Below are 23,982 nucleotides of genomic sequence, written 5' to 3' on the forward strand. Positions count from 1 at the left end.
TTTTAAACTTAAATCGTTTCTGAATTAAGCTATTTTCTGTTATATCACCAACGTTTTTAATATAAAATAAACCTCTTTAATCAACGTAGACTATAGAATAAAAAATCAACAAATATTTTTCCAGTTTTGCTGTCTATACATTTCATTTTGTACTTTCAGTACATATACTAACAAAAATATTTGATTTTCAAACTAGTTTTGGGTCTCGTTTGAAAACCATTATAACTTTTTTTATGTTATCCTGTGTGCTAACTTTTTAATCAGAAACAAAATTAGGTTATACTTTTGTTGCTAAGCGACATGACATAAAACCCATTGTTGGAACGTAGTGCTACCAAAACGCACTGGCTTTTCTATATACTAAAAGTTGTTAATCTAACTGATTTTAACCAATAATTATTCTGTAAGTACGCCACGAATTCTTTTCATGGATGATTTTAATTTTGATTGGCTCACAAAGAAATTTACCGACGTTTGACGTGCTATATGCCAGTGCTAAAATAAGAGCGAGTCATCAGTTTATGTTGTAAAATCTGTGAAGTAAGTAGAAAACAAGTTTTTTATTTAAAAGGAGAAAACGTAAAATATGTACATTTAATGTGAAAGAGAAATGCACATATCTTATATAATTCTACATTCCACAAGTCTCCTAGTTGGTCATAGGTATGTTTACGGACTTACAACGCAAAAAAAATCATAGAGAATATTAGGTATTTCTCTGCGGTTGATTGAAAGAGTATTTATTTAGCAATTATGCTTTCAGTCCAAGGAAAAAGAACGTCAATGAAAATTAAAATTATCAAATTAAAGAGTCACTGGAACTATTTACATTACCACTAAACAAGATTACAAAAAACATAAATTTGCTGTCTATAATTAGGATACTAGTCACTAGATGTCGCTAATATAAGGGAAAAATTATACTTTTACCAAGCAAAATTCTCTCCGATAAAGCGTTATTTTCTTTTAAAGTTCCATACATGAAACTATTAATTTAATACATTTTTATACAGCTCGATTTTTCATAAAATATAATTATAGTTTTAATACATAAATCGAACAAAATTAGTTGTAGTTTTATTTCAGATCACACAGAATAATTCTGCATCAGATTCTTTGTGAATTTTAAATTAATTGTACTATTAATTTTTTTACCTTAATAAGTATTTAATTTCAGCTTTCAAAACTTTATTCTGCCTTTTGCTCTTATCTATTAAAATGTGTATCGAAACTGTTCTGTCTTACTTCAGATTAAACCATATTTGCATAAAAATGGCAACTCTTCATTAGAAGTGCTTTTTTTGTGAATTTATGAACTTTTACGTGAAACATTTTTCAAACTAAACTAAGCAAATCTTTATGAAAATAGCAGAATATATTACTATTTCTTTCTGCATGATATATCTATTATGAAATTAATTAATTTAGAAGTATAAAATTCATTCCAATGTGTGCGCTTTTATTAGAGAAATATGTCATCATCGCCCCTTAAAGAAAGAAATGTATCAAGCACAGTTTACATCTTCACATCCTAAACATAGGAATGTAGCTCACAAAATTCGCATAATAAGCATCTCTACTACATAAAAGCATCATCGCCATACGGTGACACAACTGTAGCAAATAGAGTTTACATGACTCCCATCACCACTGCATGGTGATATGACTGTAGCAAGTAGAGTTTACATGACTTACATCAACACTGCATGGTGATAGAACTGTAGCAAGTAGAGTTTACATGACGTACATCACCACTGCATGGTGATATGACTGTAGCAAGTAGAGTTTACATGACTTACATCACCACGGCATGATGATAGAACTGTAGTAAGTAGAGTTTACATGGATTATATCACCACTGCATGGTAATAGAACTGTAGCAAGTAGCGTTTACATGACTTACACTCCACTACATAAATACACATATATATCGTAAGTGCGGTAATACTTATAGTAGGAATGTGGCGGATACGCAGTACATACAATACCAACTATTTACTCATATACACCTTTAACAACCAAATAATTAATTTTCAAAAGTATTTAAGAGACATCTTTAGGTGACAAACAAACCATATACAAAATTACAAGTCATAGAACCACTTGAGAAAATCAACAGAGCAGATACAAAAAAAAAAACAACACAAAAACCACAAATTTCTCAATATCTCTGACTGACTGACTTTGTTGAACACTTCTAGCTGTGTAACAAACAGACTTATAATACTTATAAGCGCACCAATCATAATAATAGCACAGGGGCCACGTGCTAGTGCTAGCGTGAAGTACTTAATTAAATTAATTAACTAAGTTATCAACCCTTAGTGTATGCAAACAACCACCACAACTAAGACTACACCACCCAAATGACATTACACACTGTAGAGTGTGTGCTATCACATGTACAGCACACATGCACACTCACAATGTGTACACACACCATAAGTGAAGAGAATGCACACATACACCATTATTTGTATATACCATAATATTATGGTGCACACCCACACTGATGATATACATACAGAATATCAACACAAATGAATGAATGATGCAGAAGATTGTGTCACCTTATATGAAAAAAAGTGCATGACCTAGTGGAAAAAATATTTTAAAAAAATTGAAAGTATAGGAAGTATGCAGCAAAAAGTGAGGAAACAAGGTAGGAATGGGCATGGTGTAATAAAATTTCCTCAGTACGGCCTCACAAGGGTACGTGATCAACATCCGGTCCATGCCTACTTCATTTTTCTGTGTTTATGATATTATAAAATTTATGGGTACGTACAAAAGTGTGTTCATGATATTATACAATTTATGGGTACCTACAAAGGTGTGTCTATGATTCTTCTACTTTTATACAGACAGTTATAAATCCATGACATCGATACACAGAAATCTCTTAGGATTTTTTTGTCTTTGTATTTTAATCCACCCTACTGACCTCTCATGCTATTGAAAAAGGAGGGACAAGTTATAAAGAAAAAAAAAACATAGAAGTTGTGGGTCCACAGGAATATCTGATTATTCTGGTGTCATATAAACAGACTTTACAGTACGAGTATTGCCTCCAATAGTTCGATTCACAGAAACCTCTAGTTATTGTATGATAAACATAATTATGTTTGATAAGTTTAGACCACCTGGCTTATTGTTTACAGGATAGAAAAAATAAACGAAGTAGACATGGACAAAATGCTAGACACGCCCCCTTGTGAAGTTGTACAGAGGGAATTTTATTACACCATGCCCAGTCCTACCTTCTTTACTCACTTTCAATTATTTTTAAATATTCTTCCACTTCTACTAATATATGTTGTGCACACACACACGAATTTCTACATAAACATCACTGTGTATGAAATCACTAAGCAGTTCACAAATCAAACGCTATTTGTCCAACAATCTTCTATTAAAAGATGAATGGGTAACACGGCTGTAAAGTAGCTTCCATGGTATGAGATCACCACTCAGTGGCGATAAAACTGTAGCAAGTTTATACTTAGTTAGAAAGTGGCTTGTTTTAAACTAATCAATGTTATACTGATAATTGTCAATGTTTCTCAGTACTTTGTTCTCAACAACATTCTCATATCCAATAATATTAGCACACCACAAGAACGAGATCTATAAATACAATAACATGATAGCAACAGGAAGTTTTTGTGGTTTTTTTTTTACATGAAACACGTGTACACCACGCCATATATTGTTACATCAGCTGTACACTGTACATGTGTATACAGCTGACCTTGTATTTACTATTAGTACTGTGTAACTCTGTAGACGATATTATTTTGTCCCTATATAACAGTCATCAAGATTGTGTCTGTACAAGAGAAAGACGTACACACACACACACGTGTTGTTCTTATCTATACAAATAATACACTATTTTTTATGAGTTCACAAACGTTACTGTAAATTTCTGACATTATTTTCCCGAAACAATCCAGAAAAAGCAACACAATAACTCGTAAATGTACCTTTTCAGAGTATATGTTGATATGCTTAAAAATATCTTAAACTAAGTATCTTCAGCCTAGCATGCCTGATAACTGACGGAAAACTGTTAGAATCATGTCACCTCAGTTGCTAGTTATGTATATATAGTATGCTAGATTAATATTAGCATGTACATCTCTCTCTCTCTTTCTTTAGTATATAAGTTTTAAGGCTGATCTTTACATTGTATTTCCTACAAGCTGTAGCAATAAAAAAAAAAAATCTTCTTTTAACAAACAACATGATTTTTGAAAGTTCCTACGACTTAAATCCTACTATACCACCGTAAAACGGCATTTACAGTTGGAACCGAGGAAAAAGATAATACAAATAAGCATAAGCAGCAACAACTGGTACAAAAGAAGTTGATGTTATATATATATCTACACTAATTTTGTACAAAAGTATCATTTCTTTGGACGGAATCCTGATTTTGTTCTCTTGCGTTTAGGTCAACTTTCCTGTACAAAACCCTAACAACTGGTACAATAAAATTACTGTTATGTATATACTAATTTTCTAGGAAAGTACCATTTCTTTGAACGGAATCCCGATTTTATTCTCTTGCGTTTAAGTCAACTTTCCTGTACAAAACTCTAACAACTGGTACAACAAAGTTATTGTTATTTGTATACTAATTTTCTAGAAAAGTACCATTTCTTTGGACGGAATCCCGATTTTATTCTCTTGCGTTTAGGTCAACTTTCCTGTACAAAACCCGAACAACTGGTACAACAAAGTTAATGTTATATATACACATTAATTTTCTAGGAAAGTACCATTTCTTTTGACGGAATCCTGATTTTATTCTCTTGCATTTAGGTCAACTTTCCCGTACAAAACCCTAACAGTGGCGCGAGCAAGGTAGCGAGAAACCACCGTTGAATACCCCCTCCCTCCCGTCTAATCGGTGAAACGTTTGTTTACACAAGTATTATTTAGATTTCAAGAGGAGCCGCGTATTTCACGTGAGCTGTGCGTATATAGTACAAGGCTGATAACATGCCCTGTCGCCCGTCTAGTCTATTCGCGTATGTTCGGTCGATCAGCGAGGCTCGTGCTTCGCACTCGACACCCCTGTACGTGTTATTCAATAACCTTTTATGTTGGCACGTGAGTGCCATCCAGGTAATCAAGAGTCTGATATACAGGCATTCAAAATTATAGTGTATTGATCTGATACACAAAATCATGCAAGTATCAAGTCGAAGAAATCCTAGGCCTTTTCAGAAGACTATGAGTGCTATCAGTCTTAACTCTGTCCAAGCGCTGGGATCCATAGCACTTCCCCATTCTATTCGACCAAACGGCGTCGCCTTATCGGACCTCCCTGAAAACGGAGAGATAACGTCTTCTGAGCAGTTTTACAACGGTCAACGGCCCCAGTGGCAACGAGCTCTCTCAGGAAGAAAGGTAGATTGGGAAAGGTGAGAATATTGTTATGTCTTCAACGTGTTACGAGCTTTTGAAGTACGAAGGCTACTAAATTTTGGGAAGATAATTTGTCAAACTATTTTTAAGTGGATTAACGTTTTGTACTGTTAATACACGCATTACAAGATATACTCCCCTGTGTCTAAAAATAAGTTTATTGTATTTTTAATACACAAATTACAAGATATACTCCCCCTTTCCCTGAATCTGAAAATAAGTTTATTGAATGTTTAATACACACATTACAAGATATACGCCCCTGGGTCTGAAAATAGGTTTATTGTTTTGTTAATACACTCATTACAAGATATATTTTTTTTGTTTGTAAGTAAGCACAAAGCTACACAAGTGAGAAGCATTTATTTAGTTTATAATCTCTCACACCAACCGCTCTCCAGTGGCACGGCGGTATGTCTGCGGACTCACACCGCTAGAAACCGGTTTCGATACCCGTGGTGGGCAGAGCACAGATAGCCCATTGTGTAGCTTTGTACTTAATTCTAAACAATCAATCAGACAACTCACAGCAACCTAGCAAACCTCGACAATAAACATTTTAACATGTAGGTGTTAATTCGTTAATGGAAAACAAAAATATTGAGAGATTAAAAATAGGTAAAGCACCAGCTAGACATTTTTTTCCCTCTAGTTTTAAAGGTCTAATATCATGTATAAGTGAGCCTCTTTCATTTTTCATCGATCATTAGAGAATGGACAGGCATCTGAGGACTACCCCTATTTTTGAAGAGGTGGGATGGTAAATGTTGCCCTGGAAATTATAGACAATTTAGTCTTACTCTTCAATGTTAACTATGGCGAAACGTTTTGCCTTGTTCTCATCCTGTTTAAAGCTTTTTTTTACTCTCACAAACTTTCCATAAAACTCGAACTTGTGTATTTAATTGTTTTACACTCACACAAAAGAAACCTGTCATTCTATAGGTATTTGAAGAACTTGTAGCATTTCACCACAATTTAATTCTTCGTATTGTTAGCCAACACTGGGTAGCTGGTACATAATTGAATAAATAATTGCATAAACATTTGTTTAACAACAATCCAAGCTTTTACTGTTGTTAAACAAATATTTAAACAGCTCTATTTATTCAATTTCATAAAACTGTTTTCTTCTAAAGCTTTATATAAAAACGTTTTTGCAGATGCAGATATTTCCTTGTGCAATAAATAGATTCTACTGATATTTATAGTCTCCTGAAAAAGGTGTAGAACGGATAGGAATCTACCCTGAAAAAGGTATAAAACAGGTAGCAATGCTTGCCTGAAAAAGGTATAAAACAGAAAGTGATGTTTCTCTGAGAAATGTATAGAACGGACAGTGATGCTTTCCTGAAAAAAGGTATATAATATATAGTGATGCTCTCTTGAAAAGGGTAGAGAACGGATAGTTATGCTCCCCTGATACAGGTAGAAAACGGTTAGTGATTCTTTCTTGAAAAAGGTATAGAACAGTTAGTGATTCTCCTTTGAAAATAGTATAGAACAATTAGTGTTTCTCTCCTGAAAAATGTATAGAACAGTTAGCGATTCTCCCCTGAAAAAGGTATAGAGCGGACATAATAGGAAAAATAATGAACATTTAATAACAAAATTCAACAGCTGATTCAAAATTTAGCTTACATTCAATGGAAGTGAAATTGTTGTACAACAATATTTACATAACCACACAGAAATTTCCATCATTGTTCAATTGAAAAAATAATGAATTAAGACCAAAGTAAAATAATAAATCATGAAAGTTAGTTTTACGTGTAAATTAATGTACGATTTTTATCATATATGAAATAAAAAATAATACCGTTGTCAAGATTAAAAGTATAAATATGGGCAAATACGTTTCCCATGACTTAGTTGCGATATTTTGAAAATATGTTAACTGCTCATGTATTAACTCTCCCGTATTCAGTAAACTGTCGCCTTGTTACAAACATTTGTTAACATATCTTTCTTATATTTCTAATAAAAATGAGAAGACAGCAGCAGAATCTTGACTCGTAGCTAATATATCCAAGTTTTCCCGCCCTTCCAGAGACTCCAAAAAGTCATAATTATATATTTTATCAGTTTATACCCCAGAGCATAAAATTTGTTTGTAACTAACTATTAACCTACTGTCCTAGGTTTGGCTTTTGAATGTTACATAATGATTTTTTTTTAATTTCGCACAAAACTACACCAGGGCTATCTGCACTAGCCGTCCCTAATTTAGCAGTGTAAGACTAGAGGGAAGGCAGCTAGTCATCACAACCCACCGCCAACTCTTGGGCTACTCTTTTACCAACGAATAGTAGGATTGACCGTCACTTTATAACGCCCCCACGGATGAAACGGCGAGCATGTTTGGTGTGACGGGGATTCGAACCCGCAGCCCTCAGATTGCGAGTCGAGTGCCATAACCACCTGGCCATGCCGGGCCTACATAATGATATCTATCTACTTGTCTCTATATTTCTCTCTCTATCTATGTATCTATCTTTTTGTCTGTCCGTCTATCTAAGTTATGCACAAAAACGAATTTCTGCATGAACATCATTGCTAGGAATGAACTAATTAGCACACAAACGCCATCTGTCAAATTATCTTCAATTAAAAAATGAATTAATTTTTCTTTTAAGAACAGTTAGCAAAGATAGTGGCAGTTCGAAAAGAAAAATAATAATCACAAAGGACTTGACGTCATTTCCGCTTTGCCGGAACTTTCATTGTGACAATTTTAGACCTTATTCAAATGGATAAAAAAACATGTGTACGTGTATTTGAGATTCTGCCAAGAGAACACGTTATCTTCAAACCAAAATGAATTTGACATTCATTTTAGCTCGGTAAAGGAAGCATCTACATTGGCTTTTAGAACTAAAACGTTCTATCTTATTTTTTAGCCTCCAGAGGGCTCTCGTGGGCTTGTTTCAAAGGCAACAACCTATCCTAGGAGTTGGAGAGCTTTCTAAACTACACGAAACAATTCGGTAAGAATGACATTTATTTGTTCTCTTATATGTTTTACTATTTAATTTTCAAGGCCATGAATGAATGAATAAATAAATAAATATATAACGTTATTAATCTTTAACGCCAGCTCCTGCCACGACACTTCAAGTAAAACAACAAGAACAATCTGTTACGTGTTTGGTCAGTTAATTACTGACTAACCTTAACATTTACGTGTTACCCCTATATGTATTTTAAACGTAGAAAGGTAGTTTGTATAAAAAGTAAAACAGGCAAAGCATCTTTTTTAGAAGAAGGGGGGGTCCGCTTTTTTTTTTATCAGTTTCTTTGGCACAATGACAACTATGTCTATAGTAAATCGACTTGCCCGCAGGATTAAACAAAAGTACCTGTTGAGTAGTTTACTATGAATCATTGCATAATATGTCAAATACAAGGTTGAAAAAATAAGTATGTTAGTATCGACTTAACAACCCAGTTTGGAGACTACCGTTCTAACCAAATATATATAATTTAATAATAATGTACAGCTGTAGAGGATGAATATTTTGATAATACTAACATACAGTTACTGAGAACTAAAACTTTTATTTTTTAGAAATCTAACCTTATTCGAGTCATTTATCCAAAAGAGCCTCCCTAAAAAGGAAGTTGTTGAGTAACAATGTAACTCCATACGTAACTTTGTTTAAGTATAATTTTCGTAAGTGTGAAGGCTTAAACTATTAAAAAAAATATAGTTTATATTCAGAAAGCTGGTGATCCATTAAAAACTAATGGGTCTAACTAACGAGCTTTGGTATTGACCAAAGACCTCTTGGGAAGTGACTTAGGGAGAGGCAAGAAATACATCTGATTTTTAATCCTGAAATTAAGAAGAATTAAAAAAAAACACATCTGTAGCATGCATGATTTCTATCATAAGTTTTAGACCTACATTCTTAGTTTGGCTTATACATCAATTGCGATGAATAATTTTGAATTTTTGGTTAAATTGAAACTGGTTATCAATTACATTCGTAAGTTTTGTAAACATACTATGTGGAAGAGTAATTAAAAGTGCACAATAAGATATATACATTTACTCTCCTTTGTAATTTTGAATTTATGTCACGACAAATAATTTTGTAGATGGCGTACATGCCTCTGTCTTTCTGGTTACTAATGCAGTACTAACTTTAATTATCTAAACGTGCACTATTTAGTATTTACCTTTTATAAGCTAATGTCGACTCGTAATCTGAGGGTCGTGGGTTTAAATCCCCGTCCCACCAACCATGCTCGCCCTTTCAGCCGTTGGGGCGTTATAATGTGACGGTCAATCTCACTATTGTAGCCCAAGAGTTGACAGTGGGTAGTTATGACTACCTGCCTTCCCTCTAGTCTTTCGCTGCTAAATTAGGGACGGCTAGCCCAGATAGCCCTCGTGTAGCTTTGTGCGAAATTCCAAACAAATAAAGAAACAAACAATATCTTATCGAGTTAAAATTTGTTTCAAGAAAACCGTTTCTGACTGTTTTGTTTTTATAATATCTTTAAGTCTGTATTCAAATACATATTAAATCGTGAGCAATGTCCTGGCGATTCCTAATAATAATATCATGAGGTAACGGTCCCATGACCCTGCCCAGATTATCTAGTGTACAGACCAGTTATTTGTTAGCTTGTCCACAATCTTCCCAACACAGACCAGGCTACATCAGAATGAATCGCTACTTATTTGTATCTGTAATTTTATATATTTCAAAATTTAAACAACTTTTACAGTTTATACCTCCATACTTCCGCTCGCTACAATGCCTCGATGTTGACACAATTACACGGAAACAGATCAGCAAGTTATCAAATCTCAGGCTAAATATAGGGCAAGAGGGGGGGGAGCTTAGCTTTACAAGGCAGGTAGCATGTATGAAAATGTTTCGAGACAGTTGTGCGTTCTTACAAAAGGACAGGTTAAACACCCGCATAATTACTGTCATACCTATTCTCAGAATAGTATTCAAATGTAAATGTCATAACGGTTTTAAATACTTATCCATTAATTCGTCTTTTAAGTCACTGATATCTATTTTTTAATCTTAGTGATTGTGTTTATACAAAAGAAAAATTATTACTATAAAACCGTATATATTTAAGAAACTTTTTAAAAGAGTCGTTGATATTGTATGTGGTTGTATCTGTATGTATAAAAAGTATTAATTTATTAATCAATAAAGGACTTTTTTTTTCTCTGATTGCATTTATTCTATAGTTGTGATTTAGAAAACGAAAATGGTTATCTGTTTTTTGTATTATTTTCTATGTAACTAATCTATGTCGATTTGTTTACTGCACTTTTAAAGATTTATCGTTTTACCATAGTAATTTTTATTATCATTACAGAAAACTTCAGAGCTCAAGTGCAGGTCCCTTTATTTACGAGTATTACAAGGTAAGAACCTCTCAAGTGTTTTGTGTAAAATGTTGTATTTCGTCTTGTAATACATTTTGAAATATCTTGAATTTTAAAATTTTAAAATGAACGTCACCTTATGTGCAGGTTAGCTAGAGGTCCAGGTCAATAGACTCCTAGAATTCAGGAATATTTGTTCTTAGTTTTGAACTACCAACAAGGCCTTTATTTGATTTTTTGACCAAATAATTGGGTATACTGTTACTTTTATAACGCATCCACAGCACGTTCAGTAGTATCCAAGTTCGAACCCTGGACCCGTCAGTTTATACTTATAGTAGCAGCAAAGTAAGAAATGGTTGGGGAGTGTAGTAAATGTTTGGAAATGAAGTGTTCAATTGAAAACAAAATCTAATTATCTGCCTTTTGTTTTTCTATCTACCTATATAGTTGCTGTTTTAATTATCGTAGCCTGTTCTTTGTGTACTTATACACAAATACATACTCTCTAATCAAGATTCAAAAACCCGTAGCAGAAACATATGCTTCAGGTCTCAATTGATAAGATTATACAACTTTTTTATTTATTCATTTATTGAAGCCTCTCGCCGCTCTCACAGTACCTCATGGTTTAATAGGATCGGTGAACAATTGAAGAAATGGTGGACTATCTTTAAAGCTCTTTGGATATTAGTACGCAGTTGTACATCGCTTATGACTTATTTCTGTTCTGTACATTTTGTATTCACGCGTGCTTAGATTGAATTTTAAGATTTGATATATATAACCTCAAACAACAAGTCTTGTAATATTTATAATGAAGCGAGCCAAGAAGTAATAACCAGGTACAACGTAAACTTCAGTAAGAAAATACACAGACAAATTGAAACTCTGACACATTCGTATACTTTACAAATACAGTTCATACGTGTCTGTTGATACTTGAATATAAATTAATACCTATTTATAGTTACATAAAATCGGATACTTAACAATTCCATCACAAAAGGGGTAAATATTTAGTTTTTAAAAAGTATGATTAACCGAAAAGTGTAATTTTTGTCGCTCTTGATGTATACAGGATGGCCAAAACTTAAGTACTCTATAATGTGTCTCAGTTGAAATAAGTGTTATTGTACCATTCCATAAATAGATTAGAACATATCTTTGAGCATGTATATTGAGGTAAATGTTATAAATTTTCTTGTAAGTTTTCTACAGGTAATTAATCATAAAATGTCAATCGGAAGTCTAGAGGTCATAAACATCTAAACATCTACTATTTTTATTTTTGTTTAAGTAAAGGTTACTTACTACAACGCCCATTCATGAGGCTCGTGCAAACGTAGACCTGTTTCCGTATCATACTCCCTAAAGTGAGGTCATACTGATTCAAGGGCATATACAGACCTGTAAAAGTTGGTACGAGTAGGCATTTATCTCCCTTTATTATGCGTATTTCAAATACTTGTGGATGAAGGTTATGTAACCTAAGGATTGGCGAATACCGCCAATCCTAGGAGCTAAATCTGACTATAAAAGCTTAAAATCCAGTACGTCTGTTACTTGTATCTTATCTTTGATTCTTCATATCGTTTTGTGTAGACATATTTGGAAATCCTTTCCTAACCTAACAGCTAGCGAAAAGTCACAACAAAAACTAGGAGCTGGCCAGTTTTCAAGAATTTCATTGTTGTGAATAAAGATATTGTTCACTTGTGTCATTTGTTTTCGTTTGCTGTTTGAGTTCATTATAAGTCTCTATATAGCATTTTCGGGGCCCGCGTTTTACGGATTCTTGGTTGTTATCTGTCTGACATCTGTGTACTTGAATAACAATCATGTATAGCACAAGTGTATTTCTTGACAACAGTCTCACGCCGAAACACAAATGTAAGTAACAATGGAATATATCAGTTCAAAGGTATTTGTTTTGTCATAAGAATTGCTCCAACCACCATTCATATATTAAGTGAATGACACATATTACGATTATGATGCATTGAAGTCCTAATATTTTTGGGATACACCGTATATCTCATCTCAATAATGTTACCATTATAAAATACTATGCTCCCCTTGGCACAGCGGTATGTCTGCAGATTTATATCGCTTGAAACCTGGTTTCGATACCTGTGGTAGGCAGAGCACAGATAGCCCTTGGTGTCGCTTTGTGCTTAATAATAATAATAATAATAAACATGAAATATTATTTTGGTTTTAGAGCCTTTTTTTTTGTTTTGAACCACAATCATAATTATAAGCGCTACAGACTTTTCATAATTACAAAAAGTATGACAAAGTTTGAATTAACTTTCGCACAATTACTTTTGGAACATCTTCTATGTGGTTAGCACGAGGTTTCACGGTTCACGTCCCATTGTTGAAAAATAATAATCCGCACTATGCTCTTTGGGGGCGTAAGAATGTTATAAGAGTGAAGGCCAGATCCCTCTATTCGACTAGAGTTGCCCAAGAGTTGGAGGTAGATGCTGTTGAAGCTGCCTTCCCTTAAGTATATCAGTTCAAAATTAGAAACTGCTGAGGTGTATAATCCTTGAGTAACCTTGCACGAATATCCGTAACAAACCAGATATAAATTGTTTGAACGTCAATTGTCGCCAAAATGGTAAAAACGAAAGTCATATCAAGCTTTGAAGAAGATATTGTTGTGGAGGTTTTATCGATCGATGCCTCAGTTGTGAAGATGGTCATACTCACTGGCAAATTAAGGCCTTCTATGTTCCGAGTCTACAATGCGTGGTTATTAGATCAAAACACTTCGTCTAATAAGGTAAACTGGGATTAGAAGAAAGATCAATTAAAGAGGGATAGAAGGCAAATATCGAATGCTTTTCGGGCACAGACATTCAGGTCAGCTAGGGTGGTCAATTATTCACAAGCAAAGATACATGACCATTCAAAAGAACCAGAAGATCTACCCAATATAAATGAGCCCCATAACGTTAGATCACTTACAGAATCTACTACACTGGATTAGGATGGGTTCATGGCTTTATTGTATCATCGCCACACTTTCACCCTACCATTATTCAGGACAATGTGAATCTTAATTCATCTGATCACATTACACATTTCATTGGTTAACAGTCTAATCTCATTGATCTAGACCTCAGTGGAAACATCTTTTTTTCATTGTTGGCAGAGATATGTGTTTACGTGATGAACCACGTTTACCTAAGTTTCTTTTCACGCAGTCTTTATTATGAATTGTTCCAGTGGAAATGCACGTTCCTCGACCATTATTAAAGTTGTCCATAAATTTATACACAGAAGATGCACCAATCAATGCTATTCTTTTACCCAAATGGAGATGGATACTTCCAGGATGATATAGCCACCAGCCATAGCACTTCATGATTGATTCACTGAAAATGATAGACTTTCAACAACTGCCCTGGACTTATAGTTCTTTTTCTTAACCTCATTGAGAATTTTTGGGACGTTTCAGAACGAACTATTGGGAGACAATCCTTTACAATCAATTCCCCTTGGATTGGAGATGATAATGATTAACGCATAGTCAAATATATACATTATACATTATAGGAGGCAATACCACGTCATATTCAGATTGTAATTGAGGGACATGGTGGCCCAATACATTATTCGATTGAGATCTCTAATATTTTACAGCGATTGTATATAAATAAGACGTTAAAAGTACTTAGAAGCATTTGCTAAAATCTATATTTATTTTTATAAGTCAGATCCCGTTAATGATGTTTTTAGTCTTTATATAATCAGCAAACGTTTTTAAACGTTTACGCTATTCTCATTTTTGAAATTTATATATGTGTGTGTGTGTGTGTGTATTGCGACGTCAGTATGTACACCACTGAACAACTAGGATTTGAATTATTCTGGTCTGATTTGTGTTTCCTAACTTTTTATATAATTCACGCTCAAGAAATTAATTTTGTATAATACTTTGTATGTGTGTGTGTGTAAAGCAGATGAGAGGTAAACAGTTGTTTATATATGCAGCAAAATTGATGATGAGAGAAAAGATGTTCTTGTTCTCAATAAAGCAAATGACGAGAGATAAAAAGTTGTTTATATACGCAGTAAAACTAATGGTGAGAGGAAAGATGTTCTTGTACTCAAAAAACAGATGACGAGAGATAAAAAATATGTTACATGCAATAAAAATGATGACGAGTAATAAAAAAGGTGTTCGGCATATAATAAATTTGATCAACTCGTTTGTTGAGTATTTTCTCGTGTCCTTATTTACTTCGAATCGCATATAAAATATTTGTAAACTTATTCGATTCAGTTAAAAAGATTAAAAGGATAATTCTGACATCATATATTTACTTTAATCTTGAATAACTGGAGGTATACATCAAGTTTTGTAAGTAAAAGTTAATTGGTTTGTTTAATAACCAGATTAAAACAAATCAAACAAATTAAAACAAACGTTTTTTTTTTCACATATCCTTATAGCAACAAATTCTAACCAAAGGAATGATAATCGTTAGAGAACAAATTCGACAAGCCCAAGGTAAGAAGAGTTCGTGTATTTGTACTTGGAATGCACGCTAGGCTAAGTGATTTTAAGGGCCTCTCTTTGAATATACTTAATCTATTATTTTAGGTGTTGTCAACGGTACATATTTTAATTCTCTTAGGTGAATCTAACGTTGTGTGAATTATCTTCAAATTCGCATTGTCAAGTTTAAAGAACAAAGAAACTGAGATAAAATTAAACTATTATAGTAGGTGGCGCTTTATCTTCAGACAGGAAAATTCCCTATATAATAATTTAAGGGAAGTTTACCATGAGAACTGTCATTACTGTGAGCAATAATGTAAATTATGATAAACATAAACGTTGCAAAATAGATTGACAAACTTATATAAAACAGATTATATATATTTTGTCATAGGATGTGGTACGTATGTTAACTTAAAGTGTAGGATACGAAAATTTAAAAGAATAAAGACTTTTTGAATTAAAAATATTTCCCTTACATTTTAAATTAATTCTAAAAAGATAGCCTCAAGGTTGTAGCACTGATTATATGTCAATATCAAAATACTTTTCCTTGATTCGTTCACGTCAGGATTTTGGTGAATTATGAAAATTACATATCCAGTCTTGTTGTCAATGTTCGGGATATTATTCAAGCATAGAATGTACTGAACTGAGAAATAATGTACTTACGATGTCAGAAAAAGAAACTTCAAATACAAGTGTTTCTATTTGTAAGCTGCGGAAGAGCTGCTGTAAATAGTTTCAAATCCCATCATTGAACATGTTTGCCCTTTCTGTCGTGGGAGAGCGTTATACGTCCCACTGATCCTTGCTAAAGAGTAGCCAAACAGTTGACGGTGGGCGGTGTTGACTAATTGTCTTCCCTCTAGTCCCTCACTTCAAAATTAGGGACGCTTAGCGCAGATAGACTTCGATTAAATTTGCGCGAAATTTTAAAAACAAACAAATGAATTATAAATAGTTTTGTTTAAGGACACCTCAGAATTTTTTTAAGATTTCTGATAGTAGTATTTTAGTATCGTGTTATTCAGAACATAGTATACAAGCTTTCTATAAGCTCTTACATTGGGTTGTTCTAAAACACCTAAAATATGAACACTTCTTGAAGATGTTACATTATAAGTTTCCTGAAGTTATTTACTACAAAATTTAGAAGCTATTTTAATAGCGTTCTATTTGCTACTTTTATCATAATGTTATCCTAAATAATATTTCACTAAGTTCTGTCCAAAGCACTTTTGGAATATTTTTTCAGTAATCTGTGCTAAAGAGTATATTGCGATTTATGTCAGTTCAAAATAAGAAAAAAAAATTGAAAGAGAGAGTTTTATTCGAATTTCTTTGAGGTTATTGTATTGTTACTTTAACGTAAATTTGATAAAAACCTTGATTTTTCTGCTATGATTCTCATCAAAGTTATAATAGAAGCATTATTCGCTGAAAAGGAAAATTTTAGTGATAGTGATAAAACTTTGAAACATTATTATGCGAAATGGTCAAATTTCTATCCATAATTTATTTTAAACATGAAGTGTTGATTTAATAATAATAATAAAATAGGGTGGCGCTGAAACGCCTGACTGGTTGTTTTTTCTTTCTCTCTCTCTCTCTCTTTTTACATGAACATGTTTAGATAGGAAAATCTAAATCACTTATGTATCTTTGTTGTTGTTGCTAACTTCAGTAAAATAATAAAAACCAGTCCAGGATTTTTCTAAATTGTTATGCTGTGTTTCCCCGACAGGAAAGAGTTTACTGAAACGCTTAGAGGAAGCATGGGAGAACCTCTTTGTAAATGTCTTGCCTTTATTGGAAGCAGTTTTGTTCTTGTCAAGGTATGTTTGCGAGCTTTTTGTTACCACTCTGTACAAGTATGTTTATAAAACAAGAAGAAATCTAATGATGAAAGTTATTCATTTATGTACCTTTTCCTATTACGAAATTTACCTATAACTTTAAGCTCAGAAAGTGGAAATATTGTAACACTTAATGTTTAGAAGTGTATTCTTAAAGGATGTACATATAACCTTTGTCGTAGTCATTACAAAATAAATATACTAACTTATACTATGTATAAAAAGATTCTAAAACGACAGAAGCAATTTCAAAACCGGATTGGAAGTATATTAGCTAAAACATAAACATAAATCCTCTTTCGTAAAATATATTACACTTCTAAAAGTACTGAGATAATACACCACAGCTAGAAATGGACCTGCCTCCATTGTCTGTTGAGTAGTGTTTACAAAGGTCAGCAATACCAGAGTCAGTCAGTTGAATTTAATATGTTACAAGAAAAGAACTAATATTTAATATAACAATGACAGTTTAAGTGTTAGGGACATTAAATTCCGTCTATACATATACCCGTATCCACTGTGGATAATGTTCTGAAGAAAAGGAAGATAAGTGGATTTGTCAATGTGGAATATCATCCAGGTCATTCAAGATTGACTACTTTTTGATGTTCACAATCTTAAATCACATTGGAAAAAAAACTGCATATCTGACTTTATATTAATCCCACAAATGTTTAACGAGGGTTCAAGACAGTAAACCAATAAAAAAGAAGCTCCATGATGTTGAATCTTTTGGATTGGTTGCAACCTATAAGCCATTCCATGTTGTTGGATCTTATGGATTGGCTGCAACCTATAAGCCACTTCATGCTGTTAAATTTTATTGAGTGGCTGCAACCCATATGCCAGTCATCACTTCTGTGAACAAAGGGCGTTAGTTCTCTCATAGAGCTTCAACAATGGTGAGGATAATAATAGAAAAAAAAAATCGTAAGAGGCTTCCGTTTCTCCGTTTTCTTCAGATGGACATTTCTGGGCTTGTCGGTAATCTGGAGAATACTTTGTATATAAACGTGTCATCCCAGCTGTGAAAGTTGGTGTGAATAATTCACGATATGGATTTGTTTAAATTGACTTTGACTTGGTCCACTAGTAACAATTAAGATCGTATTATGATATATTGGACAACGCTGAGTAACCTGCATGCATAAAAATATATGAGGAAGAACCAAACGTTATTAGCCTTCTGCATGCCATGATGTTCAGAAGAAGTTTGAGGCAAATAATGTTCAGAATGTGTTCGACCAACCCAAGAAACAGACACAAATTCAAGTGAACTACTCCAGAAGTTTTAGAATACTATCTGAGGGGCGGGAGAAGTAAACCTGGAAAGAGTTCCATATGGCACCCCCACCCAAAAATTGTAGAATTGCCTGGATAAAAATTGGTAGTGTGTCAAAAAACAACTACCAACTACACATACCAGGGCAAAGACATTTGACAAGCATTTGTGTGAATACATGTGGAGAACATTACATTCTGATAAAAGTAGCCTTTTTGATGCCTTTATACCGGAAATTTGTAAAGTTTATCCCCAAGAAGATTGTACATCTAATTAATGAAGTAAGTGGTATAATAATGTATTAAAATTATCAGATCACACTATTAATATGATTTATTAATACATAAATATTACTTTGATGAATTTTTTTTTTAAATTGAGTGGGGGTGCTATATGGAACTCTTACCGTAAACCTCAAAATCTCATTGCAAGAGGTGTAATATTCTATTTTAATTGATGTTTTAGTAGCATGAATCGGAAACAAAATCCTGTTATTTTAAAGATAAAGTGTGGCTCCACTATTGAAATTTACCCCTTTTTTAAAGTGAACTGTCTCAATGCTTTTGGTAATATATTGTGTATTTAAATTAGAGTGTGTGTTTTTTTATCTAGACGAGAGGAGGTATCACTATTCGACAAACTACACTCGCTTCTTTTAGAGACGTAGTTGTTTTGAAATTAAACATTGAAGGTAAGTTGAATTTTCTCCATTCAATAATTAAACAGCAGATGAAAAATTAAACCACTCTCTTTGTATGTGTATAAAGTATTATAGAAGTTTGATAAATTCTCTATTTCATATAAAGTATTGTTTATTTGTTTGTTTATAATTAAGCACAAAGCTACACAATGGGCTATCTGTGCTCTGCCCACCACGGGTATCGAAACCCGGATTCTAGCGTTGTAAGTCCGTAGACATACCGCTGTGCCACTGGGGGGCTCATCATATAAAGTATATCAATATCTTAAAAAATACAGAATTTGTTTGTAATTACTAGCATATGGAGTCGTTGTAAGCCACAAAGTTTGTAATTACTAGTATCTAGAGTCGTTGTGAACCACAATGTTTGTAATTACTAGTATCTAGAGTCGTCGTGAACCTTTCGTTCCGATTTATCGTCAGGCGAGAAGCCGGTCTTTATGAACGATTTCTTCTTTTTGTGTGTGAGTGTGTTTTTGTTTTTTTTTCTATTTTACCTGAAAATCTGTTCGTTATTATTAAAAAAAAAAGTCTCGTTTGATTAAACTTCCTGTACAAAAACGAAAGAAATAAGAAACTGTTAATTAAGTAGTTTAATACAACGTATACTTTTAATAATATTATTATATTTACAACCAGGAAGATCACGCTTCTTAGGATAACTAAACCAAAAGAATGTAATCGTTATGCTGAAAAGTGCTCTGAACTAAAACAGAACGATGAGTTACAAACATGTATATATATATATATATAGTATGCTGTGATTCAATTAACCTTGGAATGACAGTTATGTAATGACCTTCAGGTTTATAACGTTTTGCTGTGATTCAATTAACCTTGGAATGACAGTTATGTAATGACCTTCAGGTTTATAACGTTTTGCTGTGATTCAATTAACCTTGGAATGACAGTTATGTAATGACCTTCAGGTTTATAACGTTTTGCTGTGATTCCATTTACCTTGGAGCGACAGTTATGTAATGACCTTCAGGTTTATAAAGTTTTGCTGTGATTCCACTTACCTTGGAACGACAGTTAGGTAATGACCTTCGAAAGTTTTGCTGTGTTTCCATTAACCTTGGAATGACAGTTAAGTAATGACCTTCAGGGTTATAAAGTCTTGATACGAGCTTCAAAAGGTTCCAAGGTCACTGCCTCAACTGATAAGCTTCCAAACTTCCCTCACCCTTCAGGATAATAAACAAATATCTTTTAAAAAAGATAAGCAGGATATTATCATGAGAATTTTACAACTTGGAGGAGCTGCTACGATATTACGTTAAACTGTCTAACACTGTCCTCATAGAAAAACAAGAGGTAATCCTCAATAGCCGTGGCACTTGAAATTCTTTTAGGCAGGATTAGAGTAAATTTACCTAATTGGGCGTGGTCAAATACGTCTATCGAAAGGGTTTGACCTCCTGAGCCCAAAACTGTAATTAGAACTCAAATCGTTTAAGAGATGATAGAGCTATGAGCTAAAAGTTTATATTTGATAAAAAAAAAAACTCGGAACCATTCTATGAGCCGCTATGCCGCGGCTAAAAAAAATGGGAGAGAGATAGAGAGAAATAGAAAGAGAAGAAGCTCAAATGATTTAAGAGACTGTTTAAGGACTGTCATTATACCAAAGAGGTATTCAGGGTCTCTATAACATTGCTCAGGAAAAATTTGACGAACAAAGAAATACAAATGAATATGTATTTTCCCGCTCATTATAACACAATTTTCTGGTGTGACTATAAATTCAAAATTTCTTCCTATAAAAAAGAAATAGTATCAGAATTGAATTTCTTGAAACAGATTGCCATTGAAAGAGTATTTAATTGTAACATCTTGGAGTTAAGAAGCTTTGTAATAAATTGAAAATTTCACAGTTTATTGATCTTACGAATTACTAATGCTGATAGAAAGAACATTTGTTTGTAATATGTTCTAACTATTTACTCACATATAGGTAACATTTTTAGGAATACGTTAATTGTCGAGTAACTCCTTTACCTGGTGTCAAACTTACTGCTAGTCCTACAGAAAATTTCATTAATAGATAAATGTAGCAGTTATAAAATCTCTTCCAACTGTGGTCTAATGTATAATAGCCAAGCACGTTGAACTTTCAAATTTAGACTAAATGAACATAAGTCGGCTACAGAAAATCGGAAAATTAATGAATCAGCTGAACGTATTGCAAACAACCTTCTTTCTCATAGTGTTAATTGAAATTATATTAAATAGATTAAAATTTATAATGATAACTACGAAATAAATATAAACATTTCATGATTCTAAGTTAACTTTAAAAAACAGAGATTCTGGTCCAGGGGCTTCAGAAGCTTATTTCTGGAAATCTATTTTAAGAGAAAAAGGTACATATTTGGCAGCACCTTTTATGTGAATCGCTGCGTCAAGAAGTTTTTCATTACACAGGTTTATGGAAATGTATAAATATCGGTACAGTGTATCACTGCTGTCTAATTCTTGATGATGGCGGATCTATGATCCACCGGAACATGTAGAAGTGTTCCGTTAAGACCTGGCGAAAAGCGTGTCACTGCTGTCTAATTCTTGATGATAGTTTGTTTGTTTGTAATTAAGCACAAAGCTACACAATGGGCTATCTATGCTCTGCCCACCACGGATATCGAAACCCGAATTCTAGCGTTGTAAGTCCGCAGACATACCGCTGTGCCACTGGGGGGCATATTCTTGATGATGGCGAATCTGTGACCCGCCGGAACATGTAGAAGTGTTCAGATAAGGCATGGCGCCTTCAATAAAGCTTTTATATTGTGCTAGTCTAGTTTTTATGAGTATAAATTATCTAAATATAAGCTTGAACCACCAGTGGCTAACACTATATGTTTTGATAATTTTACCGTAACGTACCCTTTCAGTTTTTTTAACTGTTTAGAAACTTGCTAAAAGTATCATAAAACGTTGTGTGAACTATTGTATAGAATACACTTGGTCGATATTTCTGGTAATTAAGAAATTAAATACCTTTCATATATAAATCCTATAAGTAGCTTTAAGATAACGCAGTGGGGTGTATAATAAGCACTCGAAAATTACACTGTGGGTGTAAGTATTTGAAAATAACACAACGGGTATAAAATAAGAACATGAAGATAACACAACGGGTATAAAAAATACTTGAAAATAATACAGTTGGTATAAAATAAAAACTTGTATATGAGAAAGTGTGTATGAAATAAGAATTTGGATATGAACATGTGTGTATAGAATAATAACTTGAAAATAACACAACGGGTATAAAACGAGAATTTGAAAATAACACAACGGGTATAAAATAAGAACATGAAGATCACACAACGGGTACAAAATAAGAACTTGTAATTGAGAAAGTGAGTATAAAGTAAGAAATTGAAATGAAAATGTGGGTATAAAGTACGAAATTGGATATGAAAAACTGGGCTTAAAATAAAGACTTAAAAGTACCACAATAGGTGTTAAAATTAATATTTCAAGGTGACACAGTTGGTATAGAATTAATATTAATTAACTTGCATCCTCCTGTTTTATTATTTCTGTGCCAGAAAATATACATTTGTTTCGAAATGTGACTTACAGTTACATTTCCTAGTTAAATTTAAATTCACTCTTTCAGTCCCTCCCCCCAGTGGCACAGTGGTATGTCTGCGGAGTTACAATCCTAGAACCCAAGTTTCGATACCGTGGTGGGCAGAGCACAGATAGCCTATTGTGTAGCTTTGTGCTTAACTTCACACAAACAAACATTCTTTCAGATTTTTCACAAACGCTCTTACAGAATTTACTAACTGTTTCTGGAATTTCTGCATGCTTATGAATTTATGAAGTATATGCATCTTATGGGGCACATAGCGAATGCTTATTTCTACCATACACAAACATTAGGCACGCCTGACTGTTATACAATATTTAACTTCCTTTGCTAAGCTTAAATTATAGTTCTTGTTTCTTCGAATGGTTTATCTAGCGGTGATAAAAATAGCCACTACGTCTGTCACTAGTCTAGATGGAGTTACACCATCTACTTTTGTGAATTTATAGTTGACAAGATACAGTTAGATCCATCATATACGATAGCTATAATCCTTTACGAACACCGAGTAGTTGAAATACACGTTGCAGATCTAAACGCCATGTTATTGAATTATCAAAATTTGTGCTCAAATACAATAAGTTATATAAATATTATTAACCAAGAATAAAATAACCAACAATATTAATAAATTAAATTTTAAAGACAAATGAAGTACATCATTACCTAGAAAATACAGTTGGTTTATTATTAAGGAAGGAGCTGCACAATACGCTACTATTGTTGACTAGTTGCCTTCCTTTCCTTCTGGGGCCCGGCATGGCCAGGTGGTTAGGGTACTCGACTCGCAATCTGCGGGTCGCGGGTTCGAATCCCCGTCACACCAAACATGTTGCCCCCACGGCTGAAAGGGCGGTTATAATGTGACGCTCAATCCCACTATTCGTTGGTAAAAGAGTAGCCCAAGAGTTGGCGGTGGGTGGTGATGACTAGCTGCCTTCCCTCTAGTCTTACACTGCTAAATTAGGGACGGCTAGCGCAGATAGCCCTCGTGTAGCTTTGTTCGAAATTCAAAACAAACAAACAAACTTTCCTTCTGTGAGCCCAACATTCAAGACGCTAACGTAAGTATTATTAGGAACGAACAAAGAAGCCACCTTATCAAACATTTCTGCTTTTGTTTTATTTATTTTTCTAGCTTTGTGGTAATTGAAATTGATGATTGAAGCTCTTAATATATATATATATATATATATATATATATATATATATATATA

The 23,982-nt window shown here is 33.5% G+C and overlaps 1 protein-coding gene across 1 annotated transcript in view; it reads left to right on the forward strand.

The window, feature by feature from the left end:
• The first annotated feature begins 4,799 nt into the window (after window positions 1–4,799).
• The window catches only part of LOC106477387 (proline-rich protein 5-like), a 25,209-nt gene continuing 6,026 nt past the window's right edge, over window positions 4,800–23,982 (forward strand). Inside the window, exons 1-6 of the mRNA XM_013937967.2 lie at window positions 4,800–5,432; window positions 8,337–8,423; window positions 10,789–10,837; window positions 15,269–15,326; window positions 17,065–17,155; window positions 19,074–19,152. Of these exons, the coding sequence (XP_013793421.1) occupies window positions 5,197–5,432; window positions 8,337–8,423; window positions 10,789–10,837; window positions 15,269–15,326; window positions 17,065–17,155; window positions 19,074–19,128 (576 nt within the window). The 5' untranslated portion in view covers window positions 4,800–5,196 and the 3' untranslated portion in view covers window positions 19,129–19,152. The remainder of the gene's footprint in view (window positions 5,433–8,336; window positions 8,424–10,788; window positions 10,838–15,268; window positions 15,327–17,064; window positions 17,156–19,073; window positions 19,153–23,982) is intronic.

This window comes from Limulus polyphemus, unplaced genomic scaffold, assembly GCF_000517525.1.
Source record: "Limulus polyphemus unplaced genomic scaffold, Limulus_polyphemus-2.1.2 Scaffold165, whole genome shotgun sequence".
In the NCBI taxonomy this organism is placed as follows: Eukaryota; Metazoa; Arthropoda; class Merostomata; order Xiphosura; family Limulidae; genus Limulus; species Limulus polyphemus.